This window comes from Charadrius vociferus, unplaced genomic scaffold (assembly GCF_000708025.1).
Source record: "Charadrius vociferus isolate BGI_N301 unplaced genomic scaffold, ASM70802v2 scaffold248, whole genome shotgun sequence".
Lineage (NCBI taxonomy): Eukaryota > Metazoa > Chordata > Aves > Charadriiformes > Charadriidae > Charadrius > Charadrius vociferus.
The window spans coordinates 2,103,559-2,123,611 of record NW_009649851.1 but is presented as its reverse complement, the minus strand read 5'-3'; the positions used below and the strand labels follow the sequence as shown (position 1 = coordinate 2,123,611).

General features: G+C 39.6%; 1 protein-coding gene across 1 annotated transcript in view; it reads right to left on the bottom strand.

Moving 5' to 3' along the window:
- INSC (inscuteable homolog (Drosophila)) overlaps positions 1–8,147 on the bottom strand; it is a 106,221-nt gene extending 98,074 nt beyond the window's left edge. The window contains exon 1 of the mRNA XM_009890966.1: positions 8,095–8,147. Within this exon, the coding sequence (XP_009889268.1) occupies positions 8,095–8,147 (53 nt within the window). The remainder of the gene's footprint in view (positions 1–8,094) is intronic.
- Positions 8,148–20,053: the final 11,906 nt, after the last annotated feature.

Below are 20,053 nucleotides of genomic sequence, written 5' to 3'. Positions count from 1 at the left end.
GACAGGACAGGTGACCCAAAACTGACCAACAGGGTAATCCATCCCATCTGCCTCATGCTCAGTATAAAAGCTGAGGGATCAAAGGGTCAGCTTTCTCTTTCTTCAATGGTCGATGTCTGAGGAGGACTCTGTTCGTCTGCCTGCAATCCCGATCCTGAATGCAGATCTGGAATCCAGTACCCATCTGTCGCTGAGTCCAGCCTGGGAGTGCTCCAGTGCCAGCCAGTGTCATGATTGTCATCTTGGGAGCTTGATACGGTTTTGTATGTATTTTTTTTTTTTATGTTATTATTAATATTTCATTAAAGTAGTTTAGTTCCTTCTAAACTCATAAGTCTCTTTTTCCCTCCCCTGCTTCTCTCTTTGAAGAGGGGTAGAGGGGAGCATCTGTTGGTCCCATCTGGGGTCCCCCAGGTCCCCAGTAGCTGATTTGGCCTAAACCACAACAAGTCTTTATCTGAATGCTTTAAGAGCCACAACATGCAGGTTCCTGACATCATCCAAATAAAACTGATTATAGGGAATGTAGGATTTAAATTAGCAGGGCAAGATCTATGCACAGTAAGCAGCCTGTAAAATACAATCAGGCAATACAAATACAAATATCGTTTTCTACTTTGCATGGAGTGCTTGTCAGACAGGGAGTTCAGTTTGCAGACATAGGTGGGAAAAGCCAGAAATACAGAACAAGCCCTTGATTATCAGCAGCAGACATTGTGGGAAACCATGAAGTAGAAAGAATTCAGCACTTATAGAAAGATGTCTAAAAAGTGTAAGGACATATACAACCACTGATTAGACAAAGCGTTTAAAGCACTTGTGCTTAAACATTATTTTATGATTAATTTTGAACTTGAGCACAGTCAGAGTTGTGCATGCTTACAAAATGGATTGCTCATTCTTGAAGAGTCAAGGTGCTATTAAAAAAAAGTGAGAAAGTAAGGCAAATCTTGTGAGGACAGGGACTAATAACAGAAGTAGTAACAAAGTGCAGAAACCATGTAGGTATGAAGTAGAAAGGTAACAGGAACTGAGATGGTTAAAGAAAAAGAATAGACCACAATGAAATAAAAGGGAATAACCTTTATTCAGGTTAATTCACAGAAGTCACATCCCTAGGAATCATTCATTTGAGGGATTCATATCTAAGAAAATAGGGAGACAACCAAATAGGAATTGTTTCAATGAACTCAAATGCAACCAAATGACTTGCTGCCCAAAATTCAGTCAAAACCAGAACTTAACTTGAACTTAAGGCCAGATGAACAAGTGGCATCAAAACCTACAGATTCCCACCACCTACAGAATACAAGGGGCAAGAGATCATTGACTAACTGAATAAAAAGGAACATACCTATGCAATTTTGGCCAAGACTCGCTTTTTATGACTGGATAACACAATTTCCCTGCCTTCAACTCTGAGAACTAAGTCACCCAGTACTTCTGAAATTTTAGAGGCTCTAGAGATAGAAACCCAATAGGTAGAGCCATTCTTTTCCTGACAGCCCTATTTGGGGTTCTATTTCCTTATAAAGAACATCTGAACACAATATTAAACACATTTGAAAGACTCTTCACAAGTTTTATACCTCAAAACTCAGTGTTCTCAAAACACCCCTTCTCAGCTGTGTAGAGGTCACATGAAGCTCTAGAAAGACAATATAATATGAATAGTCCTTGAAATAATTCAGTTCCTGAACAGGTAGAAACGTGTCTTAATTTACAAAGATTTTTTTTACGCATCTCTAGGCTAAACAACCCCAACTGTCTCAGCCTGACCTCACAGGGGAAGTGCTCCAACCCCCTGATCACCTTTGTGGCCCTCCTCTAGACCTGCTCCAACAGATCCACGTCTTCTGGAGTCTGACAACTCCAGAGCTGGATGCAGTACTTCAGATGGGGTCTCCCCAGAGCAGAGCAAAGCATAGGGGCAGAATCACCTCCCTCAACCTGCTGGCCACGCTTCTTGCGATGTGGCCCAGGATACTATTGTTTTTTGGGGCTGCTAGCACACATTGCTAGCTCATATTTATTTTTCCGTTCACCAGTACTCCCAAGTCCTTCTCCACAGGGCTGCTATCAACCCATTCATCACCCAGCCTGTATCCATGTTTGGGATTGCCTCAAGCCAGGTGCAGGACCTTGTGCCTGACCTTGTGGAATTTAATATGTTTGCATGGGCCCACTTCTCTATGCTGTCAAGGCCCCTCCGGATGGCAATTCATCCAGAATTCCCTGCAGTCTGCAATGAGGTGGTATTCCAGTTCATATAATCTGCTGAGAAAATAAAGTTTTGGGTTCTCTCCCACTGTGGATTCCTTAAATCCTTCAGTATTTTCCTTGGATTTTGTACCTAATCAACAAATTCTTCTATTTATTGCAAGTCCTCACTCTTTAATGACACACACACACCCCAACTCATCCCCAGTTCCTCTGGATCTATGGGGACAAACACATTATAAATTTCCAAACATCAATTTCATCTGTCTTTATATATAGTCAGACAAGGAAACACAGATGCAGAACAATATTTTTTCTCATAACCAAGACAAAGCTGACCTCAAATTTTTATACTATGAAATTCAGTGTCTCCTCCTCTTTAGCTCTCTCTACCTTAAACTACTGTTAATTCTAGGGCCGTCACAGTGTGGGCCTTGCAATAAGTCTGTTGCTATGTTGGTGTCTCAGCTATGTGGAGGCTTCTCATGCAGACCCTTCTAAAGCCCTGCTCTTGCTGAATATTAGAAAAGCATATTTCTTAGCACAAATTATTACTTCGGAAAAGGTTTCAAATCTGAACTTAAAGAACACAGATTTTTGTGTATGACACTGGAAAACACCAGCTCCTGGGTTTTGTTTGTTGTTGTTTGTTTGTTTAACTACTCCATTTATTTCTGTAAACTTGAATTCAGGGCAATATGATTACAACTCTACTTGGACTTAAAAGGAATACTTTTCTTACATTAACCATGTTCTTCCTTCCATTGTAAAGCTGTACCTGTAACATGATTTTTTTCTTACGTTCTTTTATGAATCTCCTTCCTTCCTTCAGTAATTTCCATCATATCTTACATAGTGTACAGATCACATGTAGCACTACAGCTCGCACAGTTTCTTTCACCAGAGAAAGCATGCATGCACAGTGAACAGATCTCCAGCTACCACATTACATACCATGCAGATATACAAAAGTAGCACTGCAAGAAATAAAGAGTTAAGACAAACAAAAAGTAGGCTAAAAAGAACCCCAAAAAGGCATACCAGAAGAAATTCAGATTTCTTAAGAGCCGATAGATACTCTACCACTGATATTCTTAATGACAGAGAGCATGTTAATCTTAATTTATATAACAGGACACCTAAGCAGATCCTCTAGAGAACTTACCAGAATGCCTGCAGATACATATTACATTTTAAAGAGCAATGCAAGACTATAATTAAGCATGGCGTGACCTCATTCACATTGCTCTTTCATAGGATTCAGATCTTTAGTTCAACAACAACAAAAAAAAAAAAAAAGAAAAGGAAGAAAGCAACAAAAGGAGGAAGGACTGTCTTTTGGCTAAGAAATAGGAGACAGGAAACCTGGATTCTATTTTTGGCTCTGCTACAGAAGTCTGTTATGGCAAACTTTTCCAGCTTTGGGGTACCAAACCAAGGAAGTGATTTTGAGAGATAAAATGCTACAAAGGACTTAACCACAAGCACCTAGATTTGAAATCCTTGTCTGCTTTCTCTGCCTCACTTCCTTCATCTGAAGCAGTGATAAAAATTCTCATTCCTATCCCAATAATGATGTAAACTTCCACCAGGAAGCAACATAGCAATAGTATTAAAACCAGGGAAAAGAAACTAAATGTAGACACCTATTAGTTTTACCTTCCTGGTCCTCATACTCGAAGTATAGATCTTTTATAAACAAACAAAAAACTCCTTTAAATAATCAGCATTGCCCTTTGTTTGTATGTGAGTTGAGATTATAACCTCCACTACCACTTTTCATTTTTGAAGCTGTAAGGATGTTTAGACAATTTATTAAACAGTCCAGCAGTATTGCATTTCTGAAAATCAGGAAGACAAATCCTCTCTGCCCCCACCCTGCCTTTCTTTTTCAAGAGTACCTCCTCCAAGATATATAGCCCAAATTTCAACATCTTTCAGCAAGATGATTTTTTTGTTTGTTTGTTTGAGTTTGGGGGTTTTTTTGTTTGGTTGGTTTTGTTCAATTTTGGTTTTGTTTGGGGTTTGGGGTTTTTTTTGGTTGTAGCAGTGGTGGTGGATTTTTTACCTAATTTCCATACGAGACCTTCCTCGATTCTTTTTTTAAAAATATGGCTAATCACACTGTATTTCTCACAATTGCAACACTGAACATGTAATCCAAGAAGGAAAAACAGTGCTTTCTTTCACTTTTTGTTATGAGTACTCTTTAGCTGAATAACTTCAGATTCAGCACTCCAAAGGTTAAGTTTAGTTTACTATCCAATATGGAAAGTGGAAGAAACCATGAATACAAAGGAAAAAAAGGCGTTTAAATTACAATTTTAACTTAAAGAAAGCAAAAAGGCCAATGAACTTTCATTACACAGGAGGCAGGGCAGGGACAGAAGAGAAAGGCAGCTTCTTTTACATTGGCTTTCCCATCTGGAAAAACTCACTGGTAATATGGAAAAACAATACCAATAGAAAGATGTGAGGAAAGGGTCACAACATTTTTCAAAAGATGTACTAAAACAACTCTATGGAAGAATGGGGATATATGCATCTCTAAGGAATATATGCACACTTCACATGCTATAGTGAACTGGCCATCACTGATAGCAAGAGATTATTTTTTTTATGGTCCTGTAAACTGATTTATGTAGGACTACCAACAGATCCTATTTCCAACTGTTTTCTCTCCTAGGAGACAAAACTATCACTAATTGTAAGATCCTAATTTACTGAAACAGAAAACAAAGTTTCTGCAATAATTTGGGGTTTTCCTCAGTATGGTTTTAAACGCTGTATCCATAGCAGTCTAGACGTCAATTAGACAAAGTAGGTCTGACAGTATGTTAGAAAACCACTAGCGTAGTGACTCAATACTCTAGAGACTTTTCACTACAAGCTGTGATTTCCCACAAAACCTGAGAAGAGAGAAGAGTGTAAACAACAATTCACACAGCACAGAGACTTGATTTAAGGCCCCAATTCTAAATTCCTTATACAGCCAAGATAACCGTTGACTTTAATGGCTGTAGAAACACTTAGAATCAGTTTTTATGTGTATGGTAGACTTTTCCTGTGGAGACAGATATTATTGCTTGGGGATGTGTCTGCTTTTACTTCTGAAAGACTCTGACCTAAACATGAAGCAAGGCATGGTTGTGGTGCTACACAGGACTAACCTCAGTTGGATTTGTGTTACCTTTTCCCTGTGACAGGACAAAACAGTGCATGCCTTTAAGTTATTTCAAGTCCCTCTCACAAAAAGCAGAAGCATGAACTGGAATACTGAAACAGGCATACAACTTAGGCTTAGTTACAGGGACAATTAAGAATAAATAAGCTTTGAATCTCGTTAGTTATTTTGAACCCTGTCTTAGTCCTTTTAAATCCCCTATAAGATCCATACCACTCCTTTCTCTAACCCAGAGAAAAATATTTTGTACAATTCCTGGACTTTATTGATCTAGTCCATACTATATTCTTTCTGCAAAATTCTTAGGGTAAGAACACATTTCATCATTTTCAGTTCCTGCCTTCCCTGTGCCTTCACCTGTCTGACTACTGACAACTCCCCATCTGGGCTACATCAAAAGAAGTGTGGCCAGCAGGTCAAGGGAGGTGATTCTGACCCTCTACTCCACTCTTGTGAGACTACACCTGAAATATTGTGTCCAGCTCTGGGACCCTCAACAGAAGAAGGCCACAGACCTCTTGAAGCGAGTCCAGAGGAGAGCCAAGAAGATGATCAGAGGGCTGGAATAACTCTCCTATGAAGACAGGCTGAGAGAGTTGGGGTTGTTCATCCTGGAAAAGAGAAAGCTCCAGGGAGACCTTATAGCAGCCTTCCAGTACTTAAAGGGGGCGTACAGGAAAGATGGGGAGGGACTCTTTATCAGTGAGTGTAGCAATAGGATGAGGGGTACCTTCCAACTCTAATCATTCTATGATTCTATGAAGTTCACTTTGCCCATCTTGTTACATGGGGTTTCTCCAAAAATAACCCTTATCAAAATGAAAAAGGATTCTCTTTCAAAATAAACTTGGAAAATAAAAGCTGCATATTTACTTGGGGGTAGGGGAGAGTATTTCTTTTTATCCTTCCCTTTATAGATTTTGCCTGCTGAGCCAAGCAATTTGCCAGAACACGGCACTTGCTATATGGAACTTCTCCAGATCACTTCTTGTGCTAAGATACATCATAGTGTGGAGCTGATAAAAAGTGGCATGGTTTTCTTCACATAGCGTAGCAGACAGAGTTCTGCTTCCTTGAATGCAGCAGAACTGACCTGCAGGCGGTTTCCTTTTCCAGAAGTCTGTAGCCTAAAAAATGTCGTGCTTTTCAGTTCTGTGCTGCTGTTACCATTGAGTGCTGCACACACTATTCGTACTCTGCATTTTCAGTAGCTGCTAATTTCCCTATTTATGTATTTGCAAAAAAAAAAAACTTGCCACCATCAACCTGGAACAGTCTTTGCCATCCATAGGACGTGCTGCTTTTGGTTCTGTTTGCAGCTCGTTGTCTACTACAGTAAGAGGCTTCACTGGCCCATTTTGCAACCTAAGTTCTTCGCATAGCAGTTGGCTTTAATAACTACTTTGACTTTTTGATCCAAGATTCAGCTTCTGGAACCCATTAGTTATCACCAAGCAATTAACCTGGATGTCTTGCACCTTATCTGACCATTGGGTTAGCCTAAGCATTTCCATAGCAAAGTCATTAGTCTGTCTTCACTACTGTGTGCATCTGAAGTGATATTCCATGGCTCCATTTCATGGAAGAAAATTCAACTAGTGAGACAGGACACCTCATTGCTGTTTATGCTAGTCCATTCCATGCTTGACTATTCAGGGCTTCTAGGACTCACTGGTTTCCAAAGTAAGTTTTGGCTAGAATCTAATGAACAGTACCAGTTACCTCGGCACCTGGGATCCCCAAATTATGTTCCTCCACATAACATTTCTTCCAGAAGACAATATACTTGTATGGTCTTGTTGTGACTGTGAGCTTAATGGCATTATCAAAGCATCTGCTGGAAGACTCAGGTCGGGCAAGGTAGAGAATTCTGATCAAATTCTGATGAAGAAAAACATTGCATTTTGACATTGCATGTCAGCAGCCAATTGATTACGATAAAAAATTACAATCTGACTTGAAGACAACTAGGAGAAACACTGACACTTTAATCCTTTTTGTTTCTGATTTTATTCCTGCATTCAGCACCACCGCCCTTCCAAAACATCAGTTGTGCCACATATCAAGGCTATAGTTCAATGAGAATGAGGAACGTTATTGTATTCTTTTTTTTTTTTTTTTCCTTTTCATAGAACCTCCATTAGGCTAGAAGTGAAACTACACTATGCAGATGCAGCTACTAGATACTAACCAACAGCCAGATTTTAAAAACCTGTTGATTAGTAGAGCCCCCAATGTCTCCAGTCCCACCAGGGCACCACAGACTGGAGAGTCTATATAACCTTCATATCATTACCATAGCTACACCTGAAGAAAGTCAACCAGGTTAAAGAAAATTATATTTATAGGTTCCAGAGATTTTCACAGAATGCAGAAATCTAGCAATTTCCATCATGACAAAGAACTGGTCCAGTAAACACAGTCACATCTCTACCACATACATGTTCATTCATTTAAAATGATGACTGCATATTCACTGTCATAATCCAAACTGCAGGTACACAAATTTGCAAATGCCTTGAGAAATGCATCCCATATTTCCACATTAATTCTCAACATTTTGTATGAACATTACCTAAAACCAAATTTAAAAATTAGTTTCTAAGCATCTTTGGATCCTCAAAGGAAAGTGCAACTGCAGCCTTAGAGGCATTCAGTCACTCAAGTCTGGATGACAGTGCCCCACTTACCGCTGAACAGGTAACGGAAGGGAATCTAAGTGGTCCTCGCCCTTAAAAGCCATATTTATCCTATTCTTACGTGCACTTCTCCATAGGCTGGAATCTAGAAAGGAAACAAATAGCCATTTAGTAAGCCTAGGGAAACTCAGGCCTACTGATCTATAGAGCTAATTCATTAAAAAAAATTCAAAAGACTTCTTTTCCTCAGACTACTACGCCACTCCAGCATTTAACCAGAGCCATTAAGTACATTTCATGGCATAAGCAACATAGGGTTTGCATATTCCTGAACTTCCTGGACAGGTAGAGCCATTGGGGGTTGAACATTTCTGAGTGATATCAAGTTATTTTTTAGCCTCATTTATTTTGAATTAACTCAAACTCTAGAGGAAATCGATTTAGTAAGACTGTAATTTTTCAGGTTATTGTGAGAAAGATTGCAGGAGAAAGTAAGTGTATGCTCATATGATTTCAGGATCATTTAGCACTACATTTACAAAAAGGCCACTGATGTTTAAATTGTTGAAGTATTGGATGCTTCAAAGTTAAATGATTTTATTTTTCTATGAATTTGAAACGCTGTACACATCTTTTCCCTCCACATTTTTCCTGTATACCTGGTGGCCAAGAGACGCACTGTTGTGCTAGAAAGAGGCAAGAGAGAAGGAGAAAGAGAGCCTTCTCACTTCCACAAAAAAAAGGGGTACTATCTCCCTCCTTCTTCTTTTAGTTAGCCCCATCTTACATTAGGGCATTACCCTACCCACTATAGATCAATGCATATTCTCAACAAAAGCCAGAGAGGATTAATTCTACTAAAAAAGGTGAAGTCATTCCCACTCACCCACATGGCTAGAGGAAGAACTAATGCAAAATAATTGACGGAAAAGATTAATCCATGACTCAAGAACAACAAGGAGGAGATGAATGAATTTGGAAGAGGAGACAGGAACAGTGGGGAAATTATGCTTTCTTAGATGTGAAGAAAAGCCTGGGGTCAGTGGATCTCCCTCTTGAAGAAAATACTTTACACAAGAAATTAATGCTGTTTGTGTCACCAGCCGAGGCAGAATGGTTTTGATGTAGCCACTTGTGAAATTCTGCCATTTGGTTATTGGCTACATTCTGCAAGCTGAGTCAGCCAGCATTTAAGATATTTGCCACTCCAAATTGCTCTTAATTGACACAGAGTGGTCTTCAGCATTTTTCCTAGTAAACTGATCTCACTGCTAATGCATGTTCTTGTTTGTTTGTTTGTTTGTTTTTCCCAAGATCCCACAAACATTGTCCTGAGTACGTAGAAGTATTACAACCAGAGTAATGCATTCACATGCTCTGTCCACTATTAGTGCCAGATTGCTTTGGTAATGGTGTTGTCCTGTGTTCCTCTCTACCCCCTGAATTTTCCTGGAAAAAAGAGACTTAGACTTCTTAGTCCATGCATCTAATATATTGAAATATGGGAAAAGAATCTGGGTGGGTTTTTTTTAAATAAGTTAAAAATAAGCAGTTTAAGTGTTACTGAATTATTTCATCTAAAAAATATTGCAAGTATCAGATATTTGATAGGCTGTGCCTGAAAATTCATATGCCCAAATATGAAAATATTAGTACGTATCCTTCTGCTCCCATGACACACCAAGATTTGAAAAACAAGCTTGTTTTTTTTTAAAGCATTTAGCGTATGATACACAGACTTCACTAACAACTGGAATAAATCAGCAATCTTCATTTCTTTTTACTAGTGGAATTTTTTGTCTTTTTGTCAAAGAAATTTAAGATTACCAGATATAAACATATAATCAGATCTACTGGAAATAACCAATTATTACAATTATCACTATCTTCATTTGAGAAGATACTCTTAATCAAAGATGAACACATCTGCATTAAGTCCAGGATATCCAGGATGAAGTGTTCTCTCCTAAATCCTATCATGTAAAGGACTGAGAGAATAGCCTCTTGGTCTGCAGAAGTACAGACTTCATGGACACAAGTTATCCTTCTGCTCAGCATCACGCACAGGATTTACCTTCTTATGCTACCAATACAAAATCAGCAGCTTCCCTCTGGCAAGCTAAAGCTACTTCACCATTAGCTCAGCCCACTAACAATTTCTACACATACAAACCAAAGCATCTGCTTGTACTCCATTACTTGTGATTGGTGACATAATGTACACAGACATAAATTAGATTATTGCATGTCATTGTTCCCTATAAATTAGAAACCTGACAAAAACACAGCTTTTTATACGCTGTCTTCCCACAAAACACACATTTATATTATGGCTGAGAGCCTTTAAAAACATGATCAACTCCTACTTAGAGGTCACTTATGCTCCAGGAACAATAACAAAATACCACGCCAGTATCTTAACCAAACAGTCTGTCTCAAGACTATGATTAGATATTAGCTCAAATCTTTAAGCCCAAGTTAATGTTGACGACATGAGGAAATGTTCTCCTCGGGCACCTGGCAATCTGCCAGAGGACCAACTGTACCCCCAGGACAGCAAAATACCATGCTGGCCTGCCTAAACCCATGTCTGCAGGAGAGGTTGGAGACTGATATGGTACAGGCTTCTGGTCCTGCTCAGAGTGGCTCCTCCACAGGCCGGGCAATTACAATGCTCAATGGTAAATGTTTTTCAGTTTTCGGTGTTCTCTTTTACCTTTCTGGGTAAGACCAAGACAACTGGCCACTGATCAGGCCCCCAGCCCGTCAGACATGCCATCTAGGTAAACTCATAACAAAAAAATAACACTACTTTTAGTTGCAATACTGGTCATTATGGCACACACCTTAGTGATGCTTATGCTAAATAAGAAAATTGTCATTCTTGGACTATTATAAGGCAAATTTTTTAATACCTTACATAGGATTTTACATGAATAAATGTCTGCACATAGACTTGTATCACAATTATAAATAATGACTTATAATCGGTTTAATTCCTTGAGTAGACAGCAGTGTATGCATGCGGAACTAGATGTACTCAAGGCAGCAGACTCTCCTCATGTCCTTCATCTTTCTCTTTGTCATGTCAACACTGAATTAGATGTTAAGATGCTATTTCTTCATGTTTAGTAGATAGATGTAGATAAGCAGACCACAAACCACATTACATTCCCATCAGGCAGCCAAAAAAGAGCTGCTACACAAGAAGAAAACAAAGCATCACACCTGAAACAGCACGTAAGCATTGCTCACAGAAAAAGCGGTGAAGAGGATACGACCTTCATAGCCAAAAAAACCAACCCCAGAAAACACACCACAAGGAAGAGGTAACTTGCTTATATACAAACACCAGGCCCTGGTGCTGACAACTGACACACAAAACTAAAAACAGCTTAAAAAACTGTCAAACTAGCCCACCCATAAGTTAAAGAAGGAGGAGTCACATCCTAATTTACACTAGGCTTGGCAGTACCTGCAAAGCCTGTGCAATGCCTCGTTAGCACAGCAGTGCAGCTGGGACCTGCCAAACCATTGGATCCACAAGAGCAGACTCCTCCTGCCTTACAGGAACTCCCCTGTTGGGAGTCTCCTCTTACTTAAGTTTTTTTAGCACTGGGGAGCAGCCTCTACAGTGCAACATGGCTTTTTAGCATCCTGCAAAAGATGTTATTTCTGCTAGGAAAGCAAATTGCATCTTGTAAAGTCTGCCAATTGAAATTTCTTCTCCATTATTCAACACGTTAGATTATATTTAACAAGCTAGAAATTAGGAGGATTTTAGCAGTCAGGTATTCTGCTAGAAATACATACATGTCCAAAAGTATCACAGTAACAGCACATATTCAAGGTGAAATAAGTGTGGCACATTTACTCCTACTACTGATGGCCCTAAGGAAGTCCTCCACCACAAAACAATGTCCCAAATAATTAAGTCCTGATACACACGCAATTAAATTCACATTTTTGAGCTCTTTCACTGTACACATGTCCACCCTTGTAAAGTCTTAAATCAAAAGGCAAATCCATGACCTTTCACCACCCCGTTTCTAACCCTTAGCATCATAATTTCAACACTACGGACACCTTAAAATATGGTCAATCAAGAGCATAATTTCTCTTTCTGAAAGACAGAAATCCACACATCTAGCCTTTGACTATTAATAATCATCAGAATTAGAAGAGCACGTTGCCTATAAGTAACATGGTTAACCTGAGAAGAAGTAGTCATTAGCTAAAAGTCATTTCAGATTAGATATCATTTGATTAATATGAACAGTTCCTGTCTGTAGTAAAGTACAATCTCTGTTCTGCCAAACAGTGACTGTCCTTATTTTACAATTCTGGGAGTCATTAGTTATTATTCTCCTGGTACACAGAACAACTGTTAATGGAATGCCACAAATCAAATTAAGAGCAAAATTCTGACAGCATTTATGTGATAGGTCAGAAAGTAAATACATATACTCTGTCCTTCAGCAACATGTCCGGTCCATCAGGAGTTTTTCACACTAACCATTTGAGGACTCAGGATCCTGTTGTCATTTTGCATTATAACACACTTATATAGACATGAATTAATTACAATAGTAAGAGCCAACTCAGAATTAAGCTGGGTGTCACAAATCTAAGCCATAAAACCAGGAGCAAGAAATAATGAAGAGTCCTTCAAATGATGTATTAAAATGGCTTGTATTAGCATGGGATCATATAAACAGATGTATGTACCACGCCCCTAGAATCCAAAATTAAAACTAGGAGGTGGAGAGGTGGGAACAGGCACTATCTGCAGCATTCTGTCAGGGTAGCTGCTCTTGCAGAGCCAATAATCAAAGAGGAAGCACCGCTGCACAGTTTATGCCTTACACTTCAAATACAATCTGAAGCCTAAATCCATTTTCAGTCACACAGGGTTTTATTTTTAATCCATATTTCTTCCCATCTTTTCTATTTTCTGCTGAGAGAGGATCTCATTTTAAACAAGTCTCTGTCTTTTACAATACCCCCTTTTATATATCATAGAATCATAAGATGGTTTGGATTGGAATGGAGCTTAAAGATCATCTAGGTCCACCCCCCTGCCATAAACAGGGCTCCCTCCTGCTAGATCAGGTTGCTCAATGCCTCATCCAACCATAGACATATAAATAATATATATTAGACATATAAATAATGAATAGACATATTAAAAATATGTATTATATATATAGTATAATATAGTATTCATTTATATAACATTTATTTAAATATATTATTATATTCAGTTATCATATGATTCTATGATATTATTTTTCTAAAACATTTTCTATTTTATTCTTTTATATATAGTTTATATTAAATATTTATAAAATATATAATATTATATAAATGTGCATTTTAAAAGCAGCCCGGTGTGAGTGTCTGTCTATCTATCTAATGTAGCCATTCATGCAAACTGAAGTCTGTGCTACTTCGTTTCTGTTCTGGATTTTTCCTCATCTTAGTCTTACTGTAAACAGCTATACCTTAGAAAAATTGAAAGAAAAACAAACACACACACACAATCAAAAAAGAGGAGAGGCAGATAAAGATCTATCTCAGTTCAAATAGATCATCCTGAAAAATTACAGACAAGGAACAATATTTTGTAGATCTTAAGATACCACAAGAAGTGCAACAGTGCCAACTGTAAATATCAAGGGGAGAGGGGTGTAGAAATCTGAAGCCAGTCCATTAAGACACAGTCTCATTCATCTGGATACAGAGTTTGATTCCTTCATTCAACTTTCTGGTTTTAGAGCCTTCAGGATGTCCTCCTTGAACATATACAATTTTTTCTTTTTATCATCACATGCAAAAGTCTGCTTTTAAAGCAAGGGATGTTGGCTTGTTCATTCCATTTCTTTATTTTAGCAAGTGGATCATATGGAAACACACTAAGTAGAATATCTGCAGTGCAACCAGAAGATCTGATTGCACTGGGAGGGGAAACATAGACCCACGTTCCCCAGGCAATCCAGCTTTCTCCATGACAAAGCATACATATAACCACAGAGATTAGGAATCTCTGTCATTGCATGCACTACAGTCAGTCCTTTTGCCAAGGCATGAGTTTTCTTACAATGTATCTTTCGCTAATTTTCCCATTTAAGTATAAAATCTCTAGAAAGAGGGATTTTACATCATCATGTACTACATTATAAAAATATTTAAAATAAGGAGATAGAGAAGGGCATAACAGATTTTAAGAATTCCCCTCCCCACACCCCCTTAAAATTATTTTGGGCAAAAAGCCACTGGACCAATCACTTAGTTGGCATCTTTTTTTTTTTAATCTTATCAGTGAAAGTCTTTAAAATCTCCCCTTCTGGAAGAGGCACACCGATTTATATAGATGGCAGTATTATGGGAGCAAACTGATTAGTGGTCGCATTTCTAGCAATTAGCATTTTAGAGGCAGTTTCGCTGGAAAGGAATTTGCTTTTGAGGTTCAGGAATTCAGGAACTGAATAATAGGTGGCAAGTTGGTGCACTCCAAAGCTGTATTTTATCTTTTATGTGATGCAGAATAATCACCATATAAAAATGTTTATTGGTTCCCTGAGCAGTATTAATGCAACTTGCTGCCATGAAATGCTGAGACGTACAACTCTTTACACTTCCCTTGCTTTCTGACAGACCACGCAGTGCTTTCCCCTTCCCTTCTGAGAATAAGCCAAACAGCCAATTTGACATCACTTCCACCAACACAAGTCTCAATTCGAACACTCACAATAAGGGTTTCCCTGTTTCAAAGGAATTTCTGAAGAGAAACAGATAAACAGGCTTTAACCATACAGTTTGCAGACCACCTCTGTTCACTGTGGATCACCCTCAGCCATGGCAGCGCCTGCAGTGCGAAGGCTTTCTCTTTGGAGACACCCAGATGCCATTAGATCAAAGAACAACTCCCCCTCACCATTTTGTTGTCTTTTTTTTTTTTTTTCCTTCTTTCTGCCCACCTCCCACCCCCCCCAAGACTAGATATAAAGCAATCGGGGACACAGCAGCTGTAGATTCAGTACCTCACAGACATGGTGCTGAGGGCCCACGCAGCACCCCTGAGGGGAGGCCCTTGGACCCGGTTCCAGCTGGCCCTGAGGTAAGCTAAAGCCCAACAGCAGAACCCAGCGCCCACCCAAACCGCACCCCCAGGGGGGCCAGGGCCGAGGCGAGGAGGGGTCTGCGGCCCCGGGGGCCGAGGCGAGGAGGGGTCTGCGGCCACCCTGAGGGGCCCTGCCAGCTGCCTGCAGCCACCATGAGGGGAACCGTGAGGAAACCGCTGCCGGCACCACCTCAACCTCCCAGGTCTCCCTGAAAATAAGGGCAGCTGAGGCCAGGTTGGGGACTCCCCCACACTTCCCCCCCAACATCTATATTAGAGGTCAGAGGTTCGTGTTGATTGGCAAGAAATTAATTCAAGTTAAATTCTCCTGCGTCGGTCTGATCTAGCCTCGACACTATAGCCACATGCAAACAACATCCAGTCTAAAGGATCTCGCCTTGTCTCCTCAAAAGGAGGTGGGACCTCCTGTCTTCCCAGTCTCCTTGGGGAGACGTCAGAAATGAAAGGGCTGTTATTTCAACCAGCCATTGCATAGGGCACAAAGCAAAATATAGGAGATTTTTGTGCCTTACCTTGTACAAGCCTGTACAAGCGTAGGCTATGCTGCTCATAAGAAATGCAACTACAGCATTACAAAGTAGTGCTGTTTTACTGTTACTTGTTACCATGAGGCTTCTCGGTGTAATAAAACTACAGCTAAGATTCATTATTCCCCCTAAAAGCATCAAAAAATCCCAAAAGAAGCTTCAAACGAAAAGAGACAAAAGAATCACAGAATGGTTTGGGTTGGAAGGGACCTTGAAGATCATCTAGTTCCAACCCCCCTGCCATGGGCAGGGACACCTCCCACTAAGACCGGGTTGCTCAAAGCCCCATCATTCCCCTATCCAGGCAGGAAATAGAGAAAGAGAGATTAGGTGACCTACCCAAAATTAAACGTGATACAAGTACAAATTGAAACCAAACACTCCAAATGCTTAATACCGCAAATAAGTACATAGAGAAGATGATAACCTTGCATTTAACAACTTCAATGAAAGGAAGAGAATGAGGACCTACACAAGCTACTCACTTGCTGCAAGGAAAGATGACAATATCTTTGCACATCTCTGTACACAATCTGTTTTCTGTAATGAAAGGATTTCATCTTACTTAATATCTAGTCCAGTTAGTCAGACAGCCTGAAAGATATCTTTACTTATATTGATATTCCTCTAAAGAACAAAAAAAAATCTGACATTTTAACAGAGATGAGCAAAACAATATTATTAATTCAGGTTACAGCCCACACTAGCCAAGTCTTTATTGGAAGTATCACAAGGCATTACATGGTAAACAGTGGTGGTATTTTCACAATATTTGCCAGCAGCCATCAAGTTTTTCATTTTACAGAGTTAATATCCAGTTGCTCTTTTTTGTCATAACTCTGAAAACCTTAAAATCAGCTTTAGACCAACACAGATAAACACAATTTTAACTTAAAAAGTTAACACAAACACAAAAGGCCAAGAATAGCTCTCTCTAGTCATTGAGCAACTTTTCTATTTGAATTACCAATAAAGTTGTTACTTCTCTATCACTAAAGTTTATCATAATTTTTTCCCCTTTCCTTTACAGACTGGGGAGAGGAAAGAAAAGGACATCAAAGAGCTATGGAAAAGTCAAAATGGAAGAAGATAAATTAGACATGTCAAAATTATTGCCTGCTAATAAGGTACCTCAACAGAATATAGGAACAGGGGATTCAATTTAGTGACAAGCATGCAAGACGAGCCAACACACCCCAAGGAACATGTAAGGCAAGTGCGGTCGAGCTATGTACTTTCAAGGATCCCAGCTCTCTGAATAGCAATTCTCCTCCACTAGGCTACCTTCATGCTAATTGCAGTCTCTACCTTTAAGCAGGTCTTTTCTAGATAGAGACAACAAATCCAGTAGACTAACACAAACTTCTTCCTACAAGCTGACAAAAAATAAAAACAGAGTATGTTTCTGAAACTACCTATAAACAAAAAATATGAACCTTTGAGCTACAGCAACATTTGAGAGTTGTTTCTATTTCTTGCTTTTTTCCTTTAATAACTCCAATTAACATCTCCAGACAGCCCGTCAACAGAACTATGTTGCCTAGTCATTATAATTCTATGTAAAGGTCAAGTAACAAAGCAGCAGTGGGCTTTTTCTCTTTTTAAGGAGAAAATACTGCATTTATATTTTTGAACCACTGCCAAAGTGTATCCAATCATCAGACATTTTCTTCTCCCTCTGTCCTTTGCATGAAGCAATGTAAAAGAGCCAAAAATCTGCAATAACGACGCAGACAGGGAATCGCCAGCAGCACTAGAGGCAGAACTATTCTGTAGATTCATTCCTGTATTCAGTGTCTCAGAGGCAGCTGTAAGGTGACCAGCGCACATCCAGAAATCCCTAGCAAATCCGAAGGCTTGGAGGGACTTTGCAGCCTGTACACATTAGATTAGATTTACACCAGAGATCACGTTGTGTCTTGGGAACAGCTTGGAGCAGAAAGCGCAGAGCCTACTTCAAATCACTGTGCTGCACTCAGTCGTTGTGACAAGAGCACTCCTCAGCCTCTGGCTGCAGAGCTCCAGAAGGCCAAGTGAAAAAAGTGCAAATGGAATTATCAGCGGTAATGGCACAGTTTTCATGCAGATTTGTGGGTTTTCTTTTGTTTGGGTTTGGGTTGGTTGTTTGGGTTTTGGGGTGGGTTTTTTTTTTTTGGGGGGGGGGGGGAGGAGGTGTTGGTGTGTGGGGGTTTTTATGCCCCCCCAAATTCATAGCCTAAAGTTTTAGTATGGAAAGGCCAAGTAGAAAAGCACAGGCAACCAAACAATAGAAAGAGACGTTACACAAGGAGAGGAGGATTGTTTGTTAGCAAGTAAAGTTTGGATGTTGACGGATATACATATGAAGAACTACACCACACCTGAGAGCTTATGATGTTACTGATCCTGACAGAACAAAACTGGATGCCCTGTTCCAGAAATATGTTCATTACTGAAAATTTTGCATCACTAAGGATTCAGTGAAAATGAGAAAGAGTGAGCTTCAGGGTTTGCCACTTAGACTCAGTTCAACAGCAAAAACGTTAGTGTAGAGCAAAGAGGGCTTTGTGCTAGGCCTTTTGTGTGTTTTTTTTTCTTTTGTTTAAAATCCAGCTGGTCTGTAGAGACAACACAACATTCTCCACCAGCTTATAGCAATATTGAGTAATACACATCATAACTCTGTATTACACATTACCATTTCTACAAATAATATAGCTCAGTAGGGTACTCTAGTTTGATTTAAAAAGTGACTATCTACACGTCACAGTACTTTTACTTAGTAAAGCCCCAAATTTGGAAGGTATACAAGTTAAGGCCTATATCTTCTTTCTCATTAGTAACTCCCAGATACATAGCAAGTTACTGGAGTCCAGCAACTTTGCATCTATCAGCTGAACTAAACAGCAACTGACTGGGTTCCTCAGCTGATGTTCAGTAACCTATTACACAAAGGAACTGGACACAAGTTTTGAGCATATGATGAACTATTTCAGTCTGTTCCAGGATGGACGTGCTATTTGTTCTCATGATTTTCTAAAAAGTGATATTGGAAGAAGAGAAAAATTATCTTTTAAACAGTACAAGTCTCATTGCAGAAGAGGGCTAATGTTTTGATAAATATTTCCCGCTACTATCATGGCTTCTGACAGCACAAGTAGAGACACATACACCAGAATTATTTGGAAGTAAATGTCCCAGAGCCAAGCATTTGCTATTAGCAGCCAAATTCAATGAATTCCTAATCATTATGTTTAGGAGTGCTCAGATTCCAAACTTCTTTTTCTCCCTGTAGAAAAACATAACTGTGACCTTGGTTTTTTATCCACAATTTTGGCTTGAGCCTTGCAGTTATTTATGACTATGCCACAGAACTTGCTCATTAATACTTCACCGAAAGTCAAACAGACATATGCACATTAGATTCACATTAGGAAAGCAGTCTGTTCACTCCCTTCCAATGCAACCCTGTGCACTACCAACTTTCCAGGCACATGAGCCTGGTAAGACCAAGGAAATCTTTAAGTGTAGAAGTTCTCCATGAACTTCCATTTCCAAAAATATGGTGTTGACCATTTCAGGTGCAAATGCACCAAGACTTAGCAGAGGTCAGAGATCTGATCCATTGCCCTGAAAACTTCAGTCTTTGGGCCTCTTTCTATTGTTACCCATGGCTGTGGAACAGACCATCTCCCATTTGCAAGAGAATAAGAGTAGCCAAGTAAACTCCAAATCTCTCCAAAGAACTCATTTCACTATTAAAATACCAGATTTTTTTCCATCTACCACGTCTGCAGAGAACATTTCATGTTTAAGAGTTTCATACATCTCCCATTTTTCATGATCAGCCTCAGAAAACTCTGCTCGTCTCCAGATACCCATTATCTCCCAATATTGCCAATGCAACTGAAGCCGATAATTGGCTTCAGCAAGAAAACAGACATGTTGCTAACCCCTCATGGGGGAAAAGTGTATATTCCACCTGCAAATATGGCTTTCATTATTTTCAGAGCACCTAAACTTAGGCATACTATCAACAATCCAACATTTGTCAGCTGAACCCAAAGAACTGCCTGTGCCAATTACACTTGGGTTATACCAGTAAATACTTGAGGGCCAGGCACATCAAACAACATGTTAGGTATTGCCAATGCCCAATTACTGATGTGCCAATGCCTTGGCATCCAAGAGGAGGAAGTATCTGCCATCTGAGCAGTCAGGGAGACAGCCTGCCCCACCAGCAGTACAGACTGCACACAAGTTTTTCTTTAGATACACAGTATCTAGACAAGACATGGCACAGAGGTTTCAGGGGAACAGCCCATGACATCTCTCCGTCAGTGCTCAGGTGACAATATAG